Source organism: Pseudochaenichthys georgianus, chromosome 17 (genome assembly GCF_902827115.2).
Source record: "Pseudochaenichthys georgianus chromosome 17, fPseGeo1.2, whole genome shotgun sequence".
In the NCBI taxonomy this organism is placed as follows: Eukaryota; Metazoa; Chordata; class Actinopteri; order Perciformes; family Channichthyidae; genus Pseudochaenichthys; species Pseudochaenichthys georgianus.
Window position 1 is genome coordinate 13,326,837 of NC_047519.1, and position 24,769 is coordinate 13,351,605.

At 42.8% G+C, this 24,769-nt stretch overlaps 2 protein-coding genes across 2 annotated transcripts; one reads left to right on the forward strand and one right to left on the reverse strand.

The window, feature by feature from the left end:
- Window positions 1-16: 16 nt before the first annotated feature.
- Window positions 17-3,250, reverse strand: c17h14orf119 (chromosome 17 C14orf119 homolog). Its single transcript, XM_034104805.2, has 2 exons — window positions 2,498-3,250; window positions 17-1,798 (listed from the first exon to the last, which is right to left on the reverse strand). The coding sequence occupies exons 1-2, from the start codon at window positions 2,912-2,914 to the stop codon at window positions 1,625-1,627; spliced, it is 591 nt and encodes a 196-aa protein (XP_033960696.1). The 5' UTR covers window positions 2,915-3,250; the 3' UTR covers window positions 17-1,624.
- Window positions 3,251-3,445: 195 nt separating this feature from the next.
- acin1a (apoptotic chromatin condensation inducer 1a) lies at window positions 3,446-22,973 on the forward strand. The gene is made up of 18 exons (XM_034104706.1): window positions 3,446-3,616; window positions 4,968-5,033; window positions 5,200-5,311; window positions 5,422-5,477; window positions 5,833-9,051; window positions 12,099-12,227; window positions 12,417-12,502; window positions 15,758-15,815; window positions 17,772-17,811; window positions 18,662-18,804; window positions 19,297-19,440; window positions 19,529-19,712; window positions 19,848-19,993; window positions 20,500-20,607; window positions 20,694-20,801; window positions 20,889-21,171; window positions 21,474-21,574; window positions 21,696-22,973. Exons 1-18 carry the CDS (start codon window positions 3,479-3,481, stop codon window positions 22,032-22,034), a joined length of 5,460 nt encoding a protein of 1,819 aa, XP_033960597.1. The 5' UTR covers window positions 3,446-3,478; the 3' UTR covers window positions 22,035-22,973.
- The last annotated feature ends 1,796 nt before the right edge of the window (window positions 22,974-24,769 follow it).

A 24,769-nucleotide genomic window follows, 5' to 3' on the forward strand; every position in this document is an offset into this window, starting at 1 on the left:
GGGTGAGTCACACACAAGACTTTATTTCATTTATTTGAAGCTGTCAGCCTGAGGATTATTTGGACATTTTTATCTAAAACAATATCACTGGTGTACTTCTAATCACTTTCAATTCATGTTGTTACATATGATAGACTACATTTTTCTTCCGTTTTACAGCGAAGTCGACCTTGGATCCAAACACAGCCAACCCGCGAATATTGCTGTCGGCAGATAACGCAGAGATGTCCACTACTGAGCATATACAAAATGTCCCTGACCACCCGGGCAGATTTAATATCGCTCTCGCCGTCCTGCGCATTGTCGGCTTCTCTTCTGGCAGACATTACTGGGAGGTGTCTGTAGCCGGAAAGCTTTGTTACCACCTCGGTATGGCCACTGAATCTGCCCAAAGAAGAGGAACGATCATTTTCAGTCCGACAAAAGGTTTCTGGACTGTAGTCCTTGACAAACAGGGTCAGTTTAAAGCTGTTGAAAGAAGACATGCTATTATTCAACTTGAGACGCAACCTCTTAGATTGGGGATTCTGCTGGACTATAAAAAGGGCCAGATCTCGTTTTACGACGCTGGCGCCAGATCTCACTTGTACTCCTTTGTGCAGCAAAGCTTTACGGACAAAATCTATCCATTTATCAATTTTTGTGTTGAGGATGTTGAAGGTCAGACACCTATAGTGATAAGCTCTCCTGGATCAGTAGACTGGATCAAATAGAGAACAGGGCAAGGTTTGTTTGTCCATTGTTTCAAATCTCAGCTATGTATTTCAGTATGTTGTAAAAAAATATCCCTGCACCTTCAGACATACTTACTGCTGCAGAATGTTTCAGACAATAAAATGCATTTTGTTTATTGTTTCTATATTCAAAAAGCATGTGTGCCCTTGTCCATGTAATTCAAGGTCTTTCAATCAGCAGGCCCTGTACAAAGATAGTAAGCTTGTAAGCGTAACTATGTTTCAACCAAGTGAACACCATAGAGTAGTGCAGGAAAGAGTCTCATTAGCAATAAACATTATCATGCCGAACACGGAAGCTTAGCGATGGTTACGTGAAGTCCTCTGACAGTGATGTGGTTTGTTTATAGCCCTAACGATGGCTTTTTGCTTCTGGCGATTGCATTTACGCTTCAAAAATCATAAAAGTGGTGTTAATATGTGGAGATTATCCTGCTGAACAACACGTGTAAGTATCATAAACGTTTTCGCCAAAGATTACATTTGTTTAGCAATATTCCAAATCCAGTGGAAAAATCCCATTGCTTATTTTAGAGTGAGCCCTTGCAATGCTAACTTCCGGGTCAGCCTATAAAGATACATCGTCACTGCACCACTCTATTGGGTCCCTAAATAGCAGAGCTCTACTCATTATACAGGGTTGAAGCAAAAAAAGTTTTGAACTTGATTTATAAAAAGAAAAAAGTGGTGTAACATTGGATGTAGCCCAAACTGATGAAGGAAACTAAATAATAACAGCTTAAATTAAAAGAAAACTTCTGTGTTTACAACGAAATGGTTTGCCTTCAACGTTACATCCGTTCACAGTAACAAAAACATTTATTGTAAGAAAACTATCCTAACCTAACACACGTTCCCCACACATTTTGTTAGCTTTCCCATCACATTGGTCAATCTCTTCCTGCTGTACCGGCTACGCTCCTGTAAAAGTGGGCAACAAAAACTGGGTCCCGCTCTTCCAGAATGTGCAGGAAATGATTCCTTTCCTCTTCTCCCCAAGACTCGAACCACTGGGACCACAGGCGCAGCTGGCACTCAAAGATGTTTGGTAGTCTGTCCATAACCTTGTAGATGAATAAAAGAAAAATAATCTGCTGTTATATGTGAATCAGAATCAGGGTTATTGTTTGCTTTGGTCTATGATCATGCATACCAAACACAAAGTTAGAGGAATTCAAAATGATCAAATAATACATTATTTTAAAATAAAAAAATTCTTACAAGAATTGCAAGAGTACAAAAAAATAATAATGCGACAAAATAGCTGAACAGTTTAAAAGAGGTAGCAGTATGACAGATGGCTCCCAAGATGGATATGTTCGAAACAGTGGTGGAACATAACAAAGAACATGTACTCAGGTATTTTTATTTAAGTACTATTTTGACATATTTGTACTTTTCTTTAATATTTAAATGTATTCTACACATACTTCAACTCGGTTTTTTTTACATTTCACTCCAAGAAATGTAACTCTAAAGCTACTAGCTACCTCGTAAAGAACATATGCTTATGATAGAGTTAAAACTATATGACATGTATTTGTTAGTGATAAAACAGAATAATAATATTCTATAAAACTGTAAAAAGAGCAGTTCTGCATATTGAGTAGGCTACTTTAACTTGTGATAGTTGGAGTTCATTTTGCTAATACGACACTTGTACTTCTACTTACAGCACCGATCTATTCAGGACTGCAATTGAGTAGTTTAAGAACATAGTATTCACATAACATCACACACTGTTAAGAGGTGACAGTGCAGACCTGAAGAGTGCTGAGTGAATCTAGGAGGGTGCACACTTTCCCGGGTACAGCTTTCCCCAGGAGGTCCTGCATGAAGCGCTCCCTCTGAGGAGGGGTCCAGCCCTGGAACCAACTCAGGACACACCGCTGCTCCTGGAGGCTCACATAGGAGATGGGCTCCAGCTCTCTCATCCTACCTGCGCTGTGAGAGGCGCAGAGCAGGTTCTCAAGGCTGAGAGGGCTGACTACTCCCCGTGGAGCTGATGGAAAGTCCTCCGGGCTGGGAGTGGAAAAGCCGGTCCAGTGTTGTGCCATGGTCGGTGATCCCTCTTTCTGCCTTGAGTGAAGGGTGCTGCACAACATGTCTGTGGCTGAGAGTCTGTCAGTGGGCTGCTGTTGCTGATTTGAGCCTTGACTGACGTGATTGAACCACGACATCTCTGGAAAGAGAGTTTATTTCCGTCTGAGAAAAAAACAACTCTGTTTTGAGGTGACCAGCTATACCCCTTGAGAGACTACCCTGGTCTTTGCAACGTTAACATGTAGCTTAGCTTATATTTTTAAGCCGTTCGAGTCTGAATTTAGACCTTTCCCAGCAATTGCCCGTGACATAAATGGTTGCGAGTATCCATCTGTTTCCAAACTTAACTTACTGTCGTCATATTTGAGGTTTGGCGACGATAAACGAGTCGCACTTATCTTTCTGACGAATGCACACAGGAAGAGTGCAGTTAGACCATGAGCATCGGTGTGCAGGAAATCAAGCTTGCGCAGGTTTTGCGCAAAGTTTGTCAACGAAATACAAATTAAACCTATAGATTTGTGTTTGATTTATAAAATACATTCAACATGAGTGGACATTAACTATGCGTGTGTTGTGCTTTAACTATCAAGAAATATTTTATTTATTTATTTGATATTTGATTTGGGGGAAGTTGTCGCTGGTGACGCTGGGTGGAGGAAGGCGTTGCTCGTTGCTCTCGTTGAATAGAGGAACGGAAAATGGCGGACCTCGAAGACGTTACGCTGGACGGTAGACCGCTCCAGTCCCTTCGAGTTGCGGATTTAAAAGCTGCTCTTGAGGAGAGGGGACTCTCTAAAAGCGGGCAGAAGAATGCACTCATTAAAAGACTCAAAGGGGTAAGTTCTGTGGTGAAAAACGAGAGCACGGCTGCTACGAGCTAACGTTAACGATGAGACGGGCTGATGTTCTCTCGAGGGCCGACGGCTGAGTATCGCTACTGCCGAGCAGCGCAGGAGAGTTACCGCGGTTAACGACCAGCAAACTGAGAAACGCTTCTATATGCACTTTGCTGTGGCTGATAAGTTGTTTCGATGTATATAATTACACCAACCGTAGCAAGACCTGGAGTTTAAGCAACTTAGGGGCTAATTTCAAAGTGTTTTTCGGGTTAATGTTGTCCTGTTAGCTCGTTGGCTCCTTTGGCTAACGCTGTGATTGAGCGGTGGCCTGGTTAGCTATATTACCGTTTACAGAATCGGTCCCATGCAATGTTGCTGTACATTAGTTTAGCCGGGAGGTTGAAGTTACACAAGTGTTTTATTAGTGAACAATGGGCTAACTATTAATGTAAATTGAACGTTATTTGCAATGTTTTAAATTCGACAAGTGTAGCTGTTTTCCGCCAAAATGTGCATTAGTTTTGCTCTCATATGAATCTCAGAGCCATGAGCTGCAAAGGCCCTGGATGAGCGCGTTTGTTTACATTTACATTGCGCCATTACAGTAGGGGAATTAATTCCCTTTTAAGCGGGGGATCCGGGTAATTAATTTAAACAATTTCCCAAATTGGGATCAATAAAGTACCATCTCTCATCTCATCTCTCATTATCATATCCGCGCTGATTTGCGCAATGGAAGCAGCAATTGTGTATACATTAGACCTACCAGCAATAGAAGCATCCACTGACCTCAAATTGATGTACCTTATTATTATTATTATTATTATTATTTATATTGGGTGTCACGTGTGTTGTATGTGTTACTGCTTATCACTGCTCAAGATGTTGGAGATTATAACATCACTTCACAAGAGCATACTTTTTGCTTTCCCTCATAGACTGAGACACCAATGCCTTGTTTCATTTAACCGTATGTTTCTTGTTTGCTTCAGACCAGGAAACTCACTTAACTGTTATTCTCTTCTCTCTCTATGCCATGTATCAAGAGTTGCATTCACCACATTTTAAATAATTTAGAGAGTGGCTTAAAAAAAAGTTGGTCCCATCTGTGATGATGGCATTCTGAAAAGAATGACACATACAAGTTTGCAAATAATGGAAACATTGGCATTTATAAAGAAAACGAGTAATTCATAAAGTAGACAATAGCTATGTGGTTAAAAATATTCCACACATGTATAATTTCTGTATATTTAATGTTCAAAGGCACTAGTGTCAACTCTAATAACCCTGGGAAATAACTGATATCTATTTACACCTAATAAAATGTCTTGCATCTCATTAACAGGCCCTCATGCTGGAGAATCTGCAGAGGACCTCAACCAATCACATCGGACTGCAGCCAAACTCACAGGTAAATGTCTTTAAAGATGCTTTAATCTTTGTCAACAACGTAAGCCAGTTCACATACAATCGCCACTTAAATATATATGACAAATTCCGCCAATACTGGTAAATGTCTTAACTTGATAGTGGCCTTGAAGTCTTCTACCCATCATTATTTTTAATGTTCTCTGTAGATTGGAGAAGAAATGAGCCAGAACAGCTTCATCAAGCAGTATCTGGCTAAACAACAGGAGCTCCTGAGGCAGCGGCTCGAGAGAGAGGCCCGTGAAGCATATGACACTAATGGTAAGTGTTGTACGAATCCACCATTGCAACCCAGTTTGGTACTGAAACTGTTTACATCTAGGGTGCATACGTTTTTTGCGTAATTATAGGTTTTTGTCTTTTGTCAACAGATCAAGAGGACCACACAGAAGTTAATAACAGTACACCATGCCCTCCTCCAGCCCAGGTCAGTCATCACTTTCTTTTCTTACCTGTTGCATTCAGGTCACATTCTCTTCATATTTTTAACAACGATTTTAGTCTGAAGTTTCAAATATTTAGCACATTTGAAAGGTACTTGCTGGTATGAATTGCAATGCCAAAATAGGTGTCGCAATGGTTGTTTACCAATTGGAAGGTCGATGGTTAAATCCCCAGCCCCTGCAATCCACATGTTGATGTGTCCTTGGGCAAGATACTTACCCCCAAATTGCCCAGATGAATGGCTTAATGTTGCGGTTTGAGGGTTCAGAAAGGCTGGAGAAGTTATATATTAATGCAGTCCATATACCATCAATTTAACCCCTTTCTCTCCTCACCAGGAAGCCCCGCCACCATTGGCTGAGCAGCACAAGCCACCCGGCCCCTCCGGTGGAGAGGGATTGTTTGGGGCAGCGAACGAGGCAGAGGGTAACAGAAACCAGGAAGCCCACATGTCCGGTCCTCCTGCGTCTGGCTCTGTGGCCATGCGCGTTCCTGTCGCAGAGCACCGACCAGAAAGGGGGTCCACCTCCAACCAAGTCGCAGCCGACAGCAACGATGACGACAGTGATGACGGAGACGAGGATGGCGACAACGACGATTGGGAAGGAGGCGCTCACAGGAGAAGCAACAGAGAGCCGGCCAGAGCTCCCGCGTCTAGAGAGAGGTCCGGAGCCCCCTGTCAACCCCCTCAGCAACACATGCCTTCCCTTCTATCCCCTCAACTCCGCCAGCCTACACCTCCTCCCTCCCCACCTCCAGAGTTATCATTCCCCTTGCCGGACACCCCTAAACAGAGCCCCCCAAGTCCAGATGTAGCCGCAGCTGGGCGTTCATCCAGTACTTCCAGCTCCGGCTCCTCCAGCAGCGACAGCCGCAGCAGCAGCCCGGAGCCGCAGAGGAGTGCCGAGCGCAAGCCCGGCCCGCTGACCCTTCTGGCCCGCAAAATGGAGTCAGAAGGGGCTTTCTCTGGAGCAGGTTGGCACCGCGCCGCCGGTGTTGAAGGCGACGGCAGAGGGCCTTTAGAGGGTCTGGTTTCTGCCATAACCCACACAGCCAATGCGGCAGGGCACATGTCATTTTCCACTATTCCAGGCATCCCAGGAGCATATCCGGCCCATATTCAAGCACCCGTGAGTGTGCTCAAGGCCACCGCAACAGAAGAGAGGGACAGAGAGAGGGACTCTCAGTTAGAAAGAGAAAAGGCCCTTGAGCTGGAAAGGCAAGAGAAACAGAGAAAAGAGCGGGCCATGGAGGAAGAGCGGGAAAGGGCCTTTGCACTAGCTTTAGAAAGAGAGGAACGAGAAAAGGCTTTGCAGCGCGAGAGAGAGCTTGCTCTAGAGCGAGAGAGACAGGTGAGGGAACTCGCTTTGGCTAAAGAGAGGGAAGAGCGAGAGCGAGCCTTCGCACAAGAACTGGAGAGACAGAGGTCCCTGGAGCAGGAGCGTCTGCAGAGAGAAAGGAAAGAGAGGGAGAAGCGAGAGAGGGAAGAAATGGAGAGGGCCATAGAGCAGGAAAGAGCCAGGGCTTTGGAGCAGGAAAGGAAAGAGAGAGAAAGGGCTCTGGAGCAAGAGAGGCTACAGAGGGAACGAGCTCTGGAGGCTGAGATGATTGAGAGAGAAATGGCTTTGGAGCAGGAGAGGCTGGAAAGGGAAAGGTTTGAGAGGGAGAAAGCCTTAGTGCAAGAGAGACTGGAGAGGGCTCTGGAGCAGGAGAGACTCGAGAGGGAGAAAGCCATAGAGAAGGAGAGAAGAGAAAGAGCTATAGAGCAGGAAAGGTTGGAGCGGGAGAGAGCCCAAGAGCAACAGAGGTTGACGCTCGAGAGAAAGGAAAAGGAGATAATCGAGAGAGAGAAAGTGTTGCAGCAAGAAAGGGCATTGGAACAGGAGAGGAAGGAGAAGGAGAGATTTGAAGCTCTGGAACAGGAGAGAAAGGAGACGGAGAGATTTGAAGCTCTGGAACAGGAGAGGAAGGAGAAGGAGAGATTTGAAGCTCTGGAACGGGAGAGAAAGGAGACGGAGAGATTTGAAGCTCTGGAACAGGAGAGGAAGGAGAAGGAGAGATTTGAAGCTCTGGAACGGGAGAGGAAGGAGAAGGAGAGATTTGAAGCTCTGGAACGGGAGAGGAAGGAGAAGGAGAGATTTGAAGCTCTGGAACGGGAGAGGAAGGAGAAGGAGAGATTTGAAGCTCTGGAACGGGAGAGGAAGGAGAAGGAGAGATTGGAAGCTCTGGAACAGGAGAGGAAGGAGAAGGAGAGATTTGATGCTCTGGAACGGGAGAGGGAGAGATTTGAAGCTCTGGAACGGGAGAGGAAGGAGAGATTGGAAGCTCTGGAACAGGAGAGGAAGGAGAAGGAGAGATTTGATGCTCTGGAACAGGAGAGGAAGGAGAAGGAGAGATTTGATGCTCTGGAACAGGAGAGGAAGGAGAAGGAGAGATTTGAAGCTCTGGAACGGGAGAGGAAGGAGAAGGAGAGATTTGAAGCTCTGGAACGGGAGAGGAAGGAGAAGGAGAGATTGGAAGCTCTGGAACGGGAGAGGAAGGAGAAGGAGAGATTGGAAGCTCTGGAACAGGAGAGGAAGGAGAAGGAGAGATTTGATGCTCTGGAACGGGAGAGGAAGGAGAAGGAAAGAGCCGAAAAAGAAAGGCTGGACAGGGAGAAAGCTTTAGAGCAGGAGAGACTTGAGAGGGAGAAAGCTCTTGAGCAGGAGAAACTCGAGAGGAAGGAGAAGGAGAGGGCTCTGGAACACGAGAAGCTAGAAAAGGAGAAATCCTTGCAGAAAGAAAAGGAGGAGCAGGAGACAGCCTTGGAACAGAAGAAAGAGAGGGCTAGAATGGCCGAAAAGGAGAGGGAAAGTCACCTCCCTCCGTTGAAACGCGGCCGCGATCTTGGTTTCACCTCCCTGCCCACTCCTACCCTCCTCTCCACTGGACCGGCCGCAAAGTCATCGGCAGAGGAAGGCGAGAAGGTAGATGCCCATGCTAAATCCAGCATCTCACCAACACCTCTGTCGCCTCAGTCCACATTCAAGAAGTTCCGCTTCCAACGGGAGCCCCCAATTCAATCGTCCTCGCCTTCCATGGTCATCAAGCGGCCCCGTAACTTCTCAGACACCCCCCAGCCCCGGGCCTTAACCGTCTCTGCGCTAACAGAAGTTACACAGCAGGAAGGACTCAAGTCCTCCACCGAACAGGAAAGCCCACAGAAAAAGCAGGAGGTTGCTGCCAAGGCGTCCGAGAAGGAGACCCCTATTAGCACCACGAGTCCCAAAAAAGAAGAGGCAAAAAGTCTTGTATTGGCGGACAAAGAAAAAGTGGATTCAGCAAAGATGGAGACAGAATCTGCAGCTAAGGAAGTGGACAAAAGCAAGGGTCCAAGAGAGGATACTGCACCGCGTAGGGGAAGAGAGACAAAGAAGGACGAGAAACATGCAAGGAAACGATCATCGTCTAATGACTCCTCCTCCTCAGAATCCGACTCTGGGTCTTCATCGTCCGGCTCCTCCAGCTCATCAACATCCTCTAGAGAGAAAACCTGTGACACTACAAGGGGTAAAAGGGTAAGTGGTTTGAAAAGAATCCCTCTAATTGGTCCCTGGCATACAGGGCTTATCATGCTGGCCATCTTTAATTGTGTTAAATTTGTTTTTTTTCACTGATACGCAGCCTCTAAAGTTTTAGGCACTATAGAGTAGGGCTATACCCGAATATTCGTTTGTTGGAGTACTATTCGGGTTTCAATTTCGTTATTCGTTTTGTTTGTTTTTCTCCCGTTTTTTTTCCAAATTGAATTTATTGAAATCTCCAAAATCAACGTAAGAGCTTGTGCCTCTTCGGGGGTGCTAACACTTAACCATAAACGTTATCGTTTACTTTCTCCGTCTTTATATGTAGATATTACTTTTCTCCGTTAATCTCCTTCACGTTGTTTCCAAAGCAACAACAACTTCCTGTCAACAGTGCTACCTCTCCTTCAAAATAAAAGCATGTCCATAAATAGGAAGCCAAGCCAAATTACACTTAAGACATATACAACTGCAACGAAAGTAACAAACACAATGCGATATCCTTTTCAATTTCAAAGAACACAAATTGGGTTAATAACTATAAAACAACAATACTGTAGAATAACAAAATGAATGCCGTGAATACACCAAAATACACGTGTTGAAGCGGTTCGCTGCTGATTACTACGCCCCCCCATGTGTGTGTATGGGAAAATTCTCCATTGATTCTATTGGCTCTAACGGTCAAAAACAGATGTCAATCACCAAAATCAACAAATGGGTTCCAGAGAAATGGTAAAAACGGCCATTTCCACCCAAATCACCCCAGAGGTGGAGTTCTTTTTGCTAAACCTCTCTAAAAAGGTCAAATGTCACTTGTTTTGCATCAATCTTGATACAGGGTACTTATTATATGTTGTACTTTGGATTCCTAAAGCTTTTAGTCTACCTTACCATCATCCAAGGGTAGTTTAAGGAGCCTGTGACACGAGTTTCCCCCATCATCCAAACCCATCAATTTGAGTAAATATTGTCCCCTTGAAAACCGTTACTGAACTGATTTTGGATATTTGTACTTTGATAACCATTAATCTGCCTTCAATGTTGACCATTTCCTGGATCTTCTCGGGGATTCTTCAAGTCCCGCCAAATGATGTGTGACGTCATTGCGGGCACAGTGCTCCAGCTGCACCGTCCAGGATCCCAGCCTCTGCATGAAAACCTTTATATATATATATACGGTCAGATGTAAACGCACGACGGCGCACACAGCAGCAAGCTCAGACAGCGATGACAGGTTAATGTTGAACGTGTCCGAGAGCTCATATGAGGCTGAAGGATCGGTTTATGTTGTATCTTTTAGAAGTTTAGGAATTAGGTGCGTCAATATGGGCGATCATACGGTCATGTAGCCAGTGGTGGAATGGGACTAAAAATCATCCCGGGACTCTCGACCGGCCCACTTCGGTACCGCTAGTAAATTGTCAACAGGGGGAGTGGGGGATGTGCTAGTGACTTATCCGACCGGCCCACTTCGGTACCGGCCCATCGGGATTCGTCCCGATGGCCAGTCCACCACTGCACCCAGCCCAGCCCACGTAAACTGTCAACAGGGGGAGCCTCGCTGCGGGGAAACGGTGGACCTAGTGTCCCGATCGGAGTGGGAATAATAATAATCCGTGCATTTTATCCATTAATTTCCCCAACATTGTGGTAAAAAAAACACGTTTAATCCATGTTGGTGTACTACAACTACAAAAAGCATTGGTTTGTTTTCTCATCAGGAAATGCAGACCGGCTCAAACAAACTATTTTTAAATCATCATCCTCACGATCATTTAATGTATCATATGTTCGCCGAATTGTCATGAAAGCACTAATAAATGTAGTTTCATCCAAAAATAATCAATTTGTTTTTATATCACATCCGACGGGAGGAAATTCAGCAGCTCCGATTTGAATCCTAATTTAATCATCTTCACCACGATCATTTATGTTTATGTTCGTCGAATTGACATGAAAGCACTGACAAATATGAATATACTGTAGTCAACTTCATTAAAACGTTATTAACGTGCCTAATCTCAGTAATTCACCATTTCTACGCATGACAACACAGTGAAGCGTTCCCGCATTGACGTCACTTCCGGCATCCCCCAAAACTTCAAAATGAGTCGAAGGAATTTCCCCGCGATGTTCGAAATTATTGATATTTATCGGAACGGTATCCCACCTTCTTTTTTAAACTGACGGTTCAAGATGACTAGTAGCCCAATATTTCATTGCACAACAGTTGTTGGGATGCTGTCACAGGCTCTTTAAGGGTAGACACTATAATTTACAGTTTTTTACTATGTTTAATTTTAATTTTCTTTAAAATAAAAAACATCTATATTGATTCTGACTTTTCTACATCCAACTCACAGGTTTATCATTACTTTGAGAAAAAAGATTATTAATTTAACCCTTTTTAGAAGGGAAGATATGGTCATTTGTTCTGGGAATGTCATTTTCGAGCCTGAGACCTGAAAAACAGATAATACTTTTCACCTCATTCTGAAAGAAAGAAGTGAAATGTGCCAACGTGACGGCCGTCTTGGTGTTTGTGCGAGACGGGAGATGTAGTTCATTGAGCGGTTTCACACACAAAAAGTGTTACTTCACAGTTTTACGACACTTTTTTTTTTTTTTACTCACAAAATTAATTCTCTTTTAAATTGACAAACACCATATGTGTAATTCGTGGCACAATTCAAACGGGATCGAAAGTTAATCTTTCTCTCGCCATTGACTTCAATACATAATTTTTCCTAAATAAGGTCCCATGGAGGTCCACCGGAAGGGGAGGGACTTCGCCTCTCTATAGTCAGTTTTGTGTGATGTACTGCCTTATTTATCAATAGTGTGATGTTTTGAGTCACCCAGAGGGCATTATCACCAGGTGGTCTCCTGTGTTGATAAATAAAAGGTTGGTTGGTTGGTTGGTTAAAAACACTAGTATTTTGAGTATGCTTTTGTCCATACCAAGGTTTTGTTGTTATAGCAAATGTTGCAAGTGTTTTTTGGTTTAAAAAATATCTCTGTTGCTTGTGTCCTTCCAGGAAGAGAAACCTAAAAAAGATCAGGCTCAGGCTAAGGGCATAAAGGAAACACCAAAAGTCTCCCCGAGCAAAGGAGGGTCGTCTGTAGAGAAGAGAAACGTAACTGCTGATGAAGAAGGCCACAACAAGGTCAGTTGCTCATAAACTAAAACATCCCTTATTATTACATATGTCTCAATTCTCGACATCTTTGCTAATGCTACAAACAAATATTTAGCTTTCTGTTTTTTTCTCTTTTGGTGATGTTACCCACCGTCCTTGACAAACATCATATTATTTCACCTCTTATTCAGTTTTCTTCCCTTTTTAAATCCCCAGAAACCTTTCATTGAAGCACCGACCAGAGAGGAGCCCCAACGTAAGAAAAAGGACAACAACAGAGAGAAGGAAACAGACAAACAAAGGTTTGCTTTTAAATCTTGTGAAACTCATCCTATACATTGTCTGTGTGTCAGATTAAAGGTGGGGTAGGTAATTTTGGAGAAACCAGCTTGAGTGCGCTAGAATTTGAAAATACACAGCCGGAAAAAATCTGCCACTTCCTTACCTTCCACCTCCTTAGAGCCCCTCCTCCAACACACACGAACGCGCACATGACCAATGAGGGCACGAGATAAGTTTGTGCACAGATGGAAGGCTGACAGGCAGGTAGGCCATCCAGTTATTTTAGCCAGCCGGCTAAATGATTGGTCGTGCTTTTTACAGTACCACGGCTTCCACAGATGACATTTTTTAATGGATTTTTTGTCAAAGCACTTCAGATATTCATTGCTATCGGGATGTTAAGAGCATTCAATGGAATATAACAAAAAGTGTATCTCGAGCTGGTTTCTCAAACTTACCTACCCCACCTTTAACACACACAGGTGAATTCATCTGTTGTTTTTAGTAATTGCTTAAATTACTTTCTGTTTGTGAAAAGTTATAAGAAAGGTGGTTTGTTTTAATTTAACTCTTGGTCTGAGCTCTCAGAGTTGAGTACAAGCAAGGTTTATGAATCAAACACCCCCCAACTTTGAGAATATTTATCAGTCTGTTATTGGTTCAAAGAGCAGTGTGCTTCAACAAAAGGCTTCTCTGCCAGGTTGCTACCTATAACAATGCAAAGGGAAAACAGGGTTGTTAGATACATTTTACTACACTCTCCTGTTCATCATTATTTCACTTCCCACCACAAACTCACTCTAGAAGACAAGAAAGACTATACTTTGGAGGAAAAACAAAACTGAAAATATATGTTACTGGCATTGTTGGGCCTGCCTCTGCTTTACAAGATGCAGTGTATGAGTATTTGAGCCAACTCCTGTAACATACTTCCCACACAAACACAAATGAAAATTAGTTTAGTTGATGAAAACACATGCTGACTGTCATGAAAGCATAATTACATGTGTAGAAGTTAAAAGCCTCATATGAAGCTAACAGGGGAAAAGAGTAATGAATATAAGGTTGTATGGATATTTGTATACACAGGATCTCCACATAGACCATATTCTTCTTCTAATCAGGCAGACTTGGTGGTTTTGTGACCATTCATTTCTCAACAGGAGAGTGAAAACATGTCTTATTAGTGCTGTACAATTAATCGAAATGTATCGAAACTGCAATATGGACTAGTGATGTATCAAAATCTCAGCAAGCGCCATATTTTGGTAAAGGCAAAATATGAGAAAATATCATTTGTAAATAAATATTAAGGTGCTGCAAATAAGTTCCTGTGTCAGTACCATATGTGTTCGCCCTACCATATGTGTTCGGGGTCCGTCGCTTACCAATGACCACGCATTGTGATTGGCTGTACGGTAATCGCACGCTGATTGGTGTAACTAGGGGCGCTGACTAGGATATACTGGGGGATAACAGGTCACAACCGTAAGCGACCTGTTATCATTCAGGAAACGACAGCGAAGCATCTGGGGTGTTTTCTGACATTTATTCTGAGAATGAACACAACATTCTATTTACATCCACGTTGCATGTCACATCTCCACATAACTGCTCACGTCACTGTAACTAGTATTTATTTATACATACTAGGGCTGTACCCGAATATCCGAATTTTTGTTCGTTGGAGTACTATTCGGGTTTCAATGTCGTAATTCGGATATTCGTTTTGTTTGTTTTTTCCAAGTTTTTTTTTCAAATGGAATTTATTGAAATCTCCAATATTAAAGTAAGAGTTTGTGCCTCTTCGGGGGGTGCTAACACTTAACCATAAACGTTATTGTTTACTTTCTCCGTCTTTATATGTAGATATTACTTTTCTCCGTTAATCTCCTTCACGTTGTTTCCAAAGCAAGAACAACTTCCTGTCAACAGCGCTACCTCTCCTTCAAAATAAAAGCATGCCAAGCCAAATTACACTTAAGACATATACAACTGCAACGAAAGTAACAAACACAATGCGATATCCTTTTTGATTGCAAAGAACACAAATTGGGTCACATTAACAAATAACTGTCTATAAAACAACAATACTGTAGAATAACAAAATGAATGCCGTGAATACACCGAAATACGCGTGTTGAAGCGGTTCGCTGCTGATTACTACGCCATGTATCTGTTATAGAAAATGATGTGGCACATTTTTCGTAGGTTTACACGTGCTGCTTCATACGCGTTTATTACCAGCATATCACATAATCCCACTTCCTTAAAATCGGTATGCTTTATGAACACACTACGTCGATGATAAAACGGTGTCGTATAAAAAACGTAATGACTTTCCCATCAGGCGAGTGATGAGACTGCCTTGAAGCCGGTGTGGCTGAGGAGATACGGGTCCTTTTTTTTATAGACGATCTTTTTTTCATCCGTTGCAACATGGCTGTGTTCCGACGCTGGCTTTAGCTACAGATGCTGGCCTATGGTTCTCCATACAGCGGCTTAGCAGAACAGAAAACTAGGGGGTTTGTGTGCCGCAGGGGTTGGTTTCAGACATGAATGCGTTATAGAGGAGTATTCTCCGGTGAAAGGGGGGGAGAGGCGGCTCGGTGCGACGCAGTCACATTAGCTACAGTAGCATTAGTACGCTTCGTTTTAACCCGGCGCAGTTTGTCTTAAATGTGTAGTTACCTCTGAAGTACATTTAACTCGAAATGACTGGACATGTTCGCATGAGGATGACATGAGAACGTGAGGCGCGCGCTCTTTTGTCAGGTATTGCGTGTCTGTCGGTCGGTCTGCGAGGAGTCTGCTGTGCTCTGCATTCATCGCCTCAGTCCTTTGACCCCATTCAACAATTAACATATCAGTGAAACAACATAGTGACTGTTAAGCTTAATCTTGTTTGTGTGTGTGTATCTTAGTAGAGTGGATTCATATTCTGAGAATTTGTATGCCTTTTTTTAATTGCTGTTTTTTGTTTCTTATAAGGGAAATCAATATGTATGTTGAGGGTTTCATGACTGTAACTTAAATGTAGTTTAATGAGATTTAGAGGAAGATAAAAGTTGTGCTTTTAAATATTTAGACTGTAAATATTGAATATTTAAATTTTGTAACAAGGTACCTCACAATTTTTCATAAATCTGAACTCTGCTTCTATGAAACTGTTAATACATGTAATTTCACTTGTTCTGCCTTGGTAAAAAAAAAAATTCTATCTTGTTTTTAAAATAAATATGTACTTTCTTTTATGTGTCTTTCACACTTTTCAGGCAGGTGAAGGATCCTGCCATGGCAGAGCCAGAGAAGCTTCCAGAGACCAGCGAGGAGGTAAGGCTCCTGAAGAACCATGAATCATCCTGGGCCTCAAAGCTGTCTGTAGCTCAGGACTTGTGGAAGGACCCATTTCATTTGTTTTATAGTTGAGTTGTTTATAGTTAAGTTTTTATTAACCAGGATATATTATACAGTATAGAACATTTTACTATATTTTTTTGTTTGAAATATTTTCTTTACAATAAAAATACATATCCACTAGATGACTTTATGAGCCCTAATCACGAGTTGTAAAATGTGCTTAGGAAATTAAATTTCATAATATGGATATGGCTATATGTAAAAAAAAAAAAACTTTTACTGAAACAGCAAGGGTATGTTCTCACTGTGGCTGATATTTAAACCCCAAATGATTGCTTTGTTATAAAGGTGCTCATGCCTCTTCCATTGCCCCTATTGGTACCTGCATACTACCTCTGCCACTACTACTTCTACTACTACTACTGCTGCACCTGTTCCACTGTCCCCAAGAATCCAGAGTTGGCCACAGATAAGCCCCCAAGGCTCAGAGGGACATCCCTGGCAACAAAGGCTGCCTCATTTTCATGGATATGGCTGGCAAGAGCTATTGAATGGACTAGAACATGCAAAGAAGGGGTCGGCTAGTCAACGTCGCCCACCTCTCTTTGCCCTTACCAATTTATTGGGCCTTGTGCCCTTAAAATCAGCATTGAGACGAGATGAACAAGGACTCGTTCTCACATCAAGTCAAGGTTGCTGTGAAACAGTCAGTAGTTTTTGTACTATTTCACTTTGGTACAATCTGAACCCCTTTGCAGATAAACATGGGGCATCATGGACATGTGATTTGTGAAGCTTGGTGAACTGTCACATGCTTGACAGAGGACATTTTGGATTCGGTTTACTCTCTTGGAATGGGATTCCGAAATCAAGACATCTCTTTGATACTAAAAGCGTTTTTAAAGAGACCAAAGATTTTGCCTGGACTTAATAAGATTGATTTGAACTGAAGAAGGACTTAACGTTTTGGGTTCGTTTTTACAACAACCTTCTGCAGAGTTTTTGCAAACGTACGACTTTTCGTGCTCTACGCCATGAACAGTGCCGTAAAGAACTGAACACTAACATCAAGTTTTGGGAATTGTGTGCACAATGACATTTAACCGCCTCCAACACCTGGCCTTCAACTCATTGGACTCATTGTTGTTACAAGAGCCTGCCACACTTTGAAAGACTAATGCCAAAACACCTGAGGATGACTGCTTCGGCCAAAAGCATTTCAAAGCCCCTACTCAAATGAACTCTTGATCTCATCCTGCCAGCAAGCACGCTTTCAGATTTCCATCCAAACATCTCAGCCACCTTTGATTGGACCCTTGTTGCCTAGATACAGTACATGCAGTCGTGATTGGGCCATATCCAAACCAGTAAGGATCAGGTGTCAGTGGTACCAGGGAATAAGTAGACGTTTACTCAATGTTATATTTCATAGTTATTTAGAAAATAAATGCATAGTTTCCAGTCATACTATATAGTCTTTGCTGCGAGTAGCAGCGTTGAAAAGTCTTATCCTATTTATAGACACTGCAGTTCAATCAAAATTGTTGTCATCTTTAACCAAAGTCAATTCCTGTGAAACTAGTTTTATAGAAATAACAAGAATCTAAACTGCAATATTTAAACCAGTTACTTTTTCTCTATGATGGAGACTGCAACAGTTTTATCCTCAAGCAAGTTATAATCTTTACATTTAGATTTTGAAATGATTATGAATGGCATGCACTTAACTACCAGTACAGTAGAAAAACCGTGTGCTGCCATTCAGTAGGCTTGAGTTTAAAAAATACATTTCACAGCAGTTTCTGTCTCCACTCTCAGCCCCAGCTTCCTGTTATTGTTCCACCTTTCCTCCAACCTGTCCTTGACCACTTGGTAGCAGCTTCTCACCTCACCCATGTTTGGGGTTGTTTTTATGTTCTTGTGTTACAGACACCGAAGGCCTTCTCAACTCGTAAGATCTCCATCAGCAGTAAGTACACCCTCCCTACTTGCTCTCTTTACCAACGATTATAATTAGGGATGTGTAGTGTATTTATAACTTCACATTTAGTGGTCTAAACCAGCACTAGTGAAATACCACAATTCTCGATGACTAGTCAATACCCAAAATCATCCCACGTGCTTCAAAATGAACTCCATCTTTATTGTTTGAGTACTGTTGCTATTAAGAAAATTCTCTTCAAACAGTAAATCCATTCCAGAGAAACTGGAATGGATTTTTGCCAAAGACAACATTACATTTGAACACATAGTAACATTATAATTGACCTTGGTCCATTACAGAATTGTACTAAATAGTGCTTCAATGCACCTTAATACAAGTCAGTAGCACTGCTAGTTCCAATTATAACCACTAACATTCACTAGCTGTATTCCTGCTGATTTGAACCCAACATTAACATGGGAAACATGTATAGTCTCCTGGACACGGTATTGTGAGAAGAGCTGGGGGGAAAAAAGGGCTAGAGAAAATCTGTGGTCCAGGACGCATAGCCAGACTTTGCTTAAGGAGCCAATAAAAGCAGTCTAAATGTAAACCATTTCGCAGGGTATGCACGAAAAACGACTGCCACATTTTCAGAATAATTACACCAACTTGGTCCCTTAGTTCTCTTTATAACTGATCGTTTGGTTTTGTGCATCTTTTTTTATTATGTATATTGTAAGTGTTAAAGGGCAATATTCGTAAAGGAAATTCTAAAAAAATCTTGAACGTCAATCGCATGAACATCCATAGTTTAAAGAAAACGTTGCTACAACGCTGAATACAACATGTGCCAAAGGATTAAATTGGTTTTGTTTTTTTCTCGTCTTACCAGGCAGTAAATCGTCCCCGGGCACCGGCGGTGCAGAGGGCGAGCAGGACTCTGGGGCTGCAGCCGGGCGCAAGAGGAGGTGGGGATCCAGCACAGCCGTCACCGCCAAGAAACCTTCCTTCAGCATCACCACGGAGTCACTGAAGGTATTTGCATCTTAGTAGGGCTGTTCGCACCAAGAACTATAAAGTTGGTTATTCAAACACAAGTGAAATGTCACAGCCCCTGCTACATCGTAAACAAAAGTAGCAAACGATATCGTATGACTCACTTTAAGAGCAATATGATGAACGATATACACAAAAAAATACTTCTATAGTATATTAGGTGTTCTTGTTCCACGCTGGAAGTCAGATTTGGTCTTTAAACATTTATTCTATCAATAATAACTATTTCACCTTGCCCCCATGGTGCTAAAAGACTCACAGCAGTGGTCGTTTTATTATCATTTTTTCCAAAGCAGCCCTACTTGAAATATGTAGTTCTTAGTGTAGACAGCACTTATATTGCGTTGTAGTTGCTAGTAATGCTTTTTAGACGGATACATGCACTATGAGGCACTTGCCAGGTCTCTGTCTTATTTGTTGAATATAGGCACACATTCATCTTGTGATTTATCTCCGTTCTTTCCCCTTCAGTCTCTGATCCCAGACATTCGTCCGTGCCTCGGTCAGGAGGCCATAGTGGACCTGCACCCAGAGGAAGCCGCCCTCTCCGGTGCTGAGGAAGAAGAGAGGGAGCGCTCTGACCAGGACCTACAGATCCGACGAACCGTCACACAGGTCGGTATACCACTGTTTAAAATGCAAAGCACTATTTGAACATGAATTTCCTCATCAAGAGCTTTTTTTGTATATAAACATTTTGCAGGTAGTGCACCCGGAGAGCCAGGAGAATGGACAGAAGGAGGTGAAGAGGAGCAAACACGAGGACTCGGAGGAGGAGGGTGTGCAGGGAGACAAAGAGAGGACAAGAGCGCACGAGGAGAAGGACAGGAACGTGATGGAAACCCAGTCTCCATCACACACCAGCCGTGACGTAGAAATGAACACTGGTAATGGAAACTGTAAAAGATGTTCTTCATCTAGCATTAAACTCATTAAAGTCAGCACACTACCTTACATGCTGCGTTGACATCCAGTTGTATTTTTCTGACATTTTGTTGATTATTGTATGTTCTTGGTTCTAGTGACCCCAGGCGACACCCTCATCCGTCGCTCCATCAGCCAGCAGAAAACGGGTGTTTCCATCACAATCGATGACCCTGTTCGCACGGCCCGGCAGCCCTCACCACCCCGCGGCAAAGTCTCCAGCATCGTTCACATCAGCAACCTGGTAAGAGAAAACTGGCCTAAATAGTCCAGAATGCAACAGCCAGGCCCTCTATGGTTTTTTACTGAAGATGCTTATTGACCTCCTTTTTATATAGGTGCAAGCTTATTTGTTTCTAAAGGTCTAGATTTCTATTATATACTTTTAGTATCAACCAATAATGTCGCAAGACCCAATCAAACACAGACATGTTATATTTTTCTGTAAAGCCACAATGAAATGCATAAAAAACTTCTGTGGCATTGAAGCATATGATATGTTTGAGGCTTTGGCAGGTTATAAGGATTTGTCCTTTTATCTAAGAATAATTGAAATGATTGTCCCTAAAATGCACCTCAAGAACAGTGACGTTCAGGACAGATGTGATCCGGATCACCCATCAAGCACCTGTTCTTATAACCTCACAATTTCCTTGAACCCCGGTTCAATGTACAGTTTTCATTCATGTTCATCTTTATGCTGTTTCCAACATACATGTTGTGATAAGTGCTCTGTTATCATTTGTTTAGGTGAGGCCGTTCACTCTGGGGCAGCTGAAGGAGCTGCTCAGCAGAACCGGCACCCTGGTGGAAGAGGCCTTCTGGATCGACAAAATCAAATCTCACTGCTTCGTCACCGTGAGTTGTTGCTACTGGTAGATCTGCGTCGGACTGCTTTTGGTCCTCCGAAGTTTTTCTATCTTAACGTCTTTTTCTGTGTTTAGTACTGCAGCTCAGAGGAGGCCGTCGCTACTCGTGCAGCGCTCCACGGGGTGAAATGGCCTCAGAGCAACCCAAAGGTCCTTAGTGTAGACTTCTGCCAGCAGGATGAGGTAGGACCTTATTGTGATTTGTCTTTATTTGTTCTTCCTCCCACGATGCTAAGCCACCTGTAGCCTGAGCGTATCTCTGCTTTGTAGTTGGACTTCCAAAAAGGCTTGGCCAACCGACCCGGAGCAGAGGAGCGCGGCCGAGCGTCCGGCCTGCCCTCTCTCTTCCCCGAGCGAGAACAGTGGGCCGAGCGCGAGCGAGAGATGGAGCGCCGAGAGAAGGCCAGGGCGGAGCGGGAGTGGGACCGCGACAAGGTCCGAGACTTCGGGAAACCCGGTGAGGAGAAGGAGGGAGACCCCCAGAGGTCACTCTCCAAAGAGAAACGCCGCAAAGAGAGGGCAGAGGGCAAGGAAAAGAAGTCTGAGAAGAGAGGTGAGACACGAGACTATTTGCTACACTATGTTAAAAAAGACTTTTGTTTAACAGAAGCAGTTATTCGTCCATTAACAGAAAATGAATCTTTAATTATTTTTGATAATGATTAATTCAATTCATTCAAATCATTCAAATAAAAATTCCAAGCTAAACTGTTAATTGTTTCCACCTGCTCATTGAGAGTTGAAGACACCACTGAGCTTTTTGATAGTGTCACTAGTTTATAAAACAAACGTTTAATTCAGATATAATGGCTGATAAATAAGCAGTGGAGCTCTAACGTTGATGTTTCTTTGCAGATAAAACAGCTGAGGATCCGCCGGCAAAGCTGCTTGATGATCTTTTCCGCAAAACTAAAGCAGCTCCTTGCATATACTGGCTTCCACTTACAGACGACAATGTGAGACACACAGACGTTAATACTCTTTTAATGCTCAACTATTATTACACGGCCTAGATATCTAATGAAGACTGCACTTAAAGACTTCAATTGTTCATCTGTGCATTCTTCTTCGTTGCAGATCGCTCAACGGGAAGCTGCCAGAGCAGAACGGATGAAGGTGCGCGAGACACGGAGGAAGGAGCGAGATGAGGAGGAGGAGTTGAAAAAAAGGGAAGAGGAGCGCAAGGAGAGGGTGAAACCTGCAGGCGGCCAAACCGCAGAGCGGAGCGAGGGTGAGAAAGAGAAAGAGAAAGAGAAGGAGAAAGAGAAAGAGAAGGAGAAGAGCAGGGACAGAGAGAGAGACAGAGGTAGGGAGAACGACAAACGGAGGGATGGTTACCGTAGGCCAGAAGGCCGCGGGGCCGGCGGGGGCCGACGCTCCCGCAGCCGCAGCGACCCTCGAGACAGGCGGCGTTAACGGCCAATCAACTGACGGGACTGAGACCACACCCTCTTCCATTTGCCTTTCACTACATGTACTTTGTTACAACTAAGATCCAATAGAGGACCAACTGATGTCGCCACCATCTCTCAAATTGTCACCTTTTTTAAACAAGCACATCCACACCTACACGCAGTCGGGCTTAAAAGGGGATCATGTTTTTTTTGCAGTGTTGTTTCCCAGAGTGCCGTGCGTGGCGCTTCTGTCAAGATTCGATATATTTTCTTTATACGTTTGCCTCTCTTCTTCTTAAGTTTTTTGTCTTGACGGTTTCGCAGTATGACACGCTGGGTTATTTTAATAATTTCCTGCCATATGTTCCCCATTCGCCCCCAAAGTGTAGATGCCAATTATGATTTGCAATCACTTGTCGTTGCCTCTGTGTTTTGAACAGCTCTGAAATCTGGATGAGGAATCCTTTTGTTGCTGCATGTAGTCCAAGGCTCTTCTTGCCAGCCCTGCCTAAAGAGAAAACTGTCCTCCGTGCAGAGGCCATCTGAAAATATTGGAATAGGTGTGTTTGACATTTTGTACAGACATATAAGATTAATTAAAAATCAAGTCTTTTAAATGAGGCAGCTCTGGGGTATATTTGGACAGGTGTGGAATTACTTCTAAGGCAATGCAGTGTTCCTCTCTCCCTCTGTTTAGTTAAGAGATGAGACAATTCTCTGTCTGTCACGCCTGTCACAAGTTATGATTATGTACGTATCATCGCTTCTCTTCTTCCTCCTCTTCCTCCTCCCTGTAGCGTCAAGGGGGGATGTTCATTATGAGTTTTCTCAACAATGGTTTTAATATTGTTTTTTTAATCTTTATTTTATCATGTTAGTAAAAATGTTTTTGTTTTTTATTTCTTCTTTGAGTACGCCTATCAGTGGTGAATGTACAAATAATAAAAAATGAAATTTGAAATTACTGTGACGTTTTTTTCCCCCCATTCTCCCTGCTAATTGGATTTGTAGTGAAATGATTCTTTTGGTCTGATTGCAAACATTTGAATTTCTAACTAATTAAGGTTTTAAGTAAAAGCACATTTAGATCTGCGGTAACACTTATAATCCACAAGATGTCAGTCACACCACATGACCGGGGCCAGAGCGGAATGACTTTATCCAGTCAAGTACAAACTAGGACTTTAAGGGAAATAATGCTTTATTCAGGATACAGCAGAACATTCCACTATCTCTATATTGGAGAACTTTTCCCTAAATGTCATGTCTAGGTGATTAGCCTTGTGCATTAGCACTGTTGTGGTTTCCTCCAAGTCAGGAGTGATGCCTTCCCTTCCTTCACTCGGCTGTAAATACCATAGGGGAGGAGAAGCATCTTGTATTCGCCCTCTTCTGTTCCCTCGTTCCATCTCTCCGGGCTTGACGTTGATCCTGCAGAGCTCAGCAGTGCTCCTCTGTAATTACAGCCCTATGGTCGCTGAGCAGAACATTTTTCTGCCCTGATGCAACGCAGTGTGTCTGGACTCTGGGAGGACAAGTGAATCCTTCACTCTGCCATCTCTCTGGCAACAAGAACATTTTTCTAACTGAGGAGGTGGAATGAGAACACGGAGAAAGATTCTGTCTTTCATCTGCTAATGAATGTTTTATCAAGCAATCATGCGGAGAAAAGCATACACATGTCTGCGTGTGCTGGGGAGTTAGAGGTTGAAGTTTAGGGCAAAGTGATGATGTGTTGGCCAAATTGAAAGTCAGAAGAGATTGTGGTGAGACTGAGGACAGTGTGTTAGGTTATAAAGCAGGACTGCAGTCAAAGAGGGAGCACGTTGACTGAAAGTCTGCAATATTGGAAAATGTAGGTTAAAGGTTCTGCTACAACCCAGCCACACCTTAATTGTTGCTGGTTTGTTCTTCCCAGTGAAACGAGCTGAAACATTCACATAATAAGTTGTTTAGCAAACGGCTGCCCATTTTTCCAAATTCAGCAGACAGTTAACCATTTCTCATAAAACTGGTGACCTGACAAATTCCAGTACAATATTCCCTCTGCACTTTTATCTAGATAACTGTGTCTGCCCTTTAGCACTGGCCAGGTAGAGCAAAGTTGGTTTATCATGTATTTTTCCTCCCAAAACCGCTGCCTGGACCGAATCTTAGAGGACAACATGTTAAGGTTATTTCCACCAACTTTAACAGATTCTTTGTGTTTTTAAAAGAATAGACTGAGTACACTGAACCAGTGGTCAGAAACTTTGTGGTGTTAGTCCAGTGCCATCTAATACAATACCTTTTGCTAGCCATTACTGGTATGTCTACCTTGGACAGAAGTGACGTTGGTTGCTAATATCAAATATATTTATGAACAAAATTAATTAAATCTTATAGTTTGCGACTGGATCAAGAGATCCAAGAGGATATTCTTGACAGATTGCACACTACATTGTCTGTTGACTGTAAACACCAATGATTCAGACTGAAGCATGACCCCATCTGTTTACACTTGAATCAAATTCGTCTCTGCTTTCATACGATTTATCCCTGCCTTACAGGAAGTGACTTAATTGAAACCCCAAAATTTCTATCCTTGCTTCTTCCACATGTTGCTTATTCACTAATTCTAACAAACTCTAAAAACAGAGCCTGTGATTTGTGGAACAGCAAAAATACTTACAAAGTTATTTTTGATAACTTTTACTTTGTTTTTCTTTAAATCAAGTTTATTTTACTATGATCAGCAAGATAAAGTTACTGTTTCCG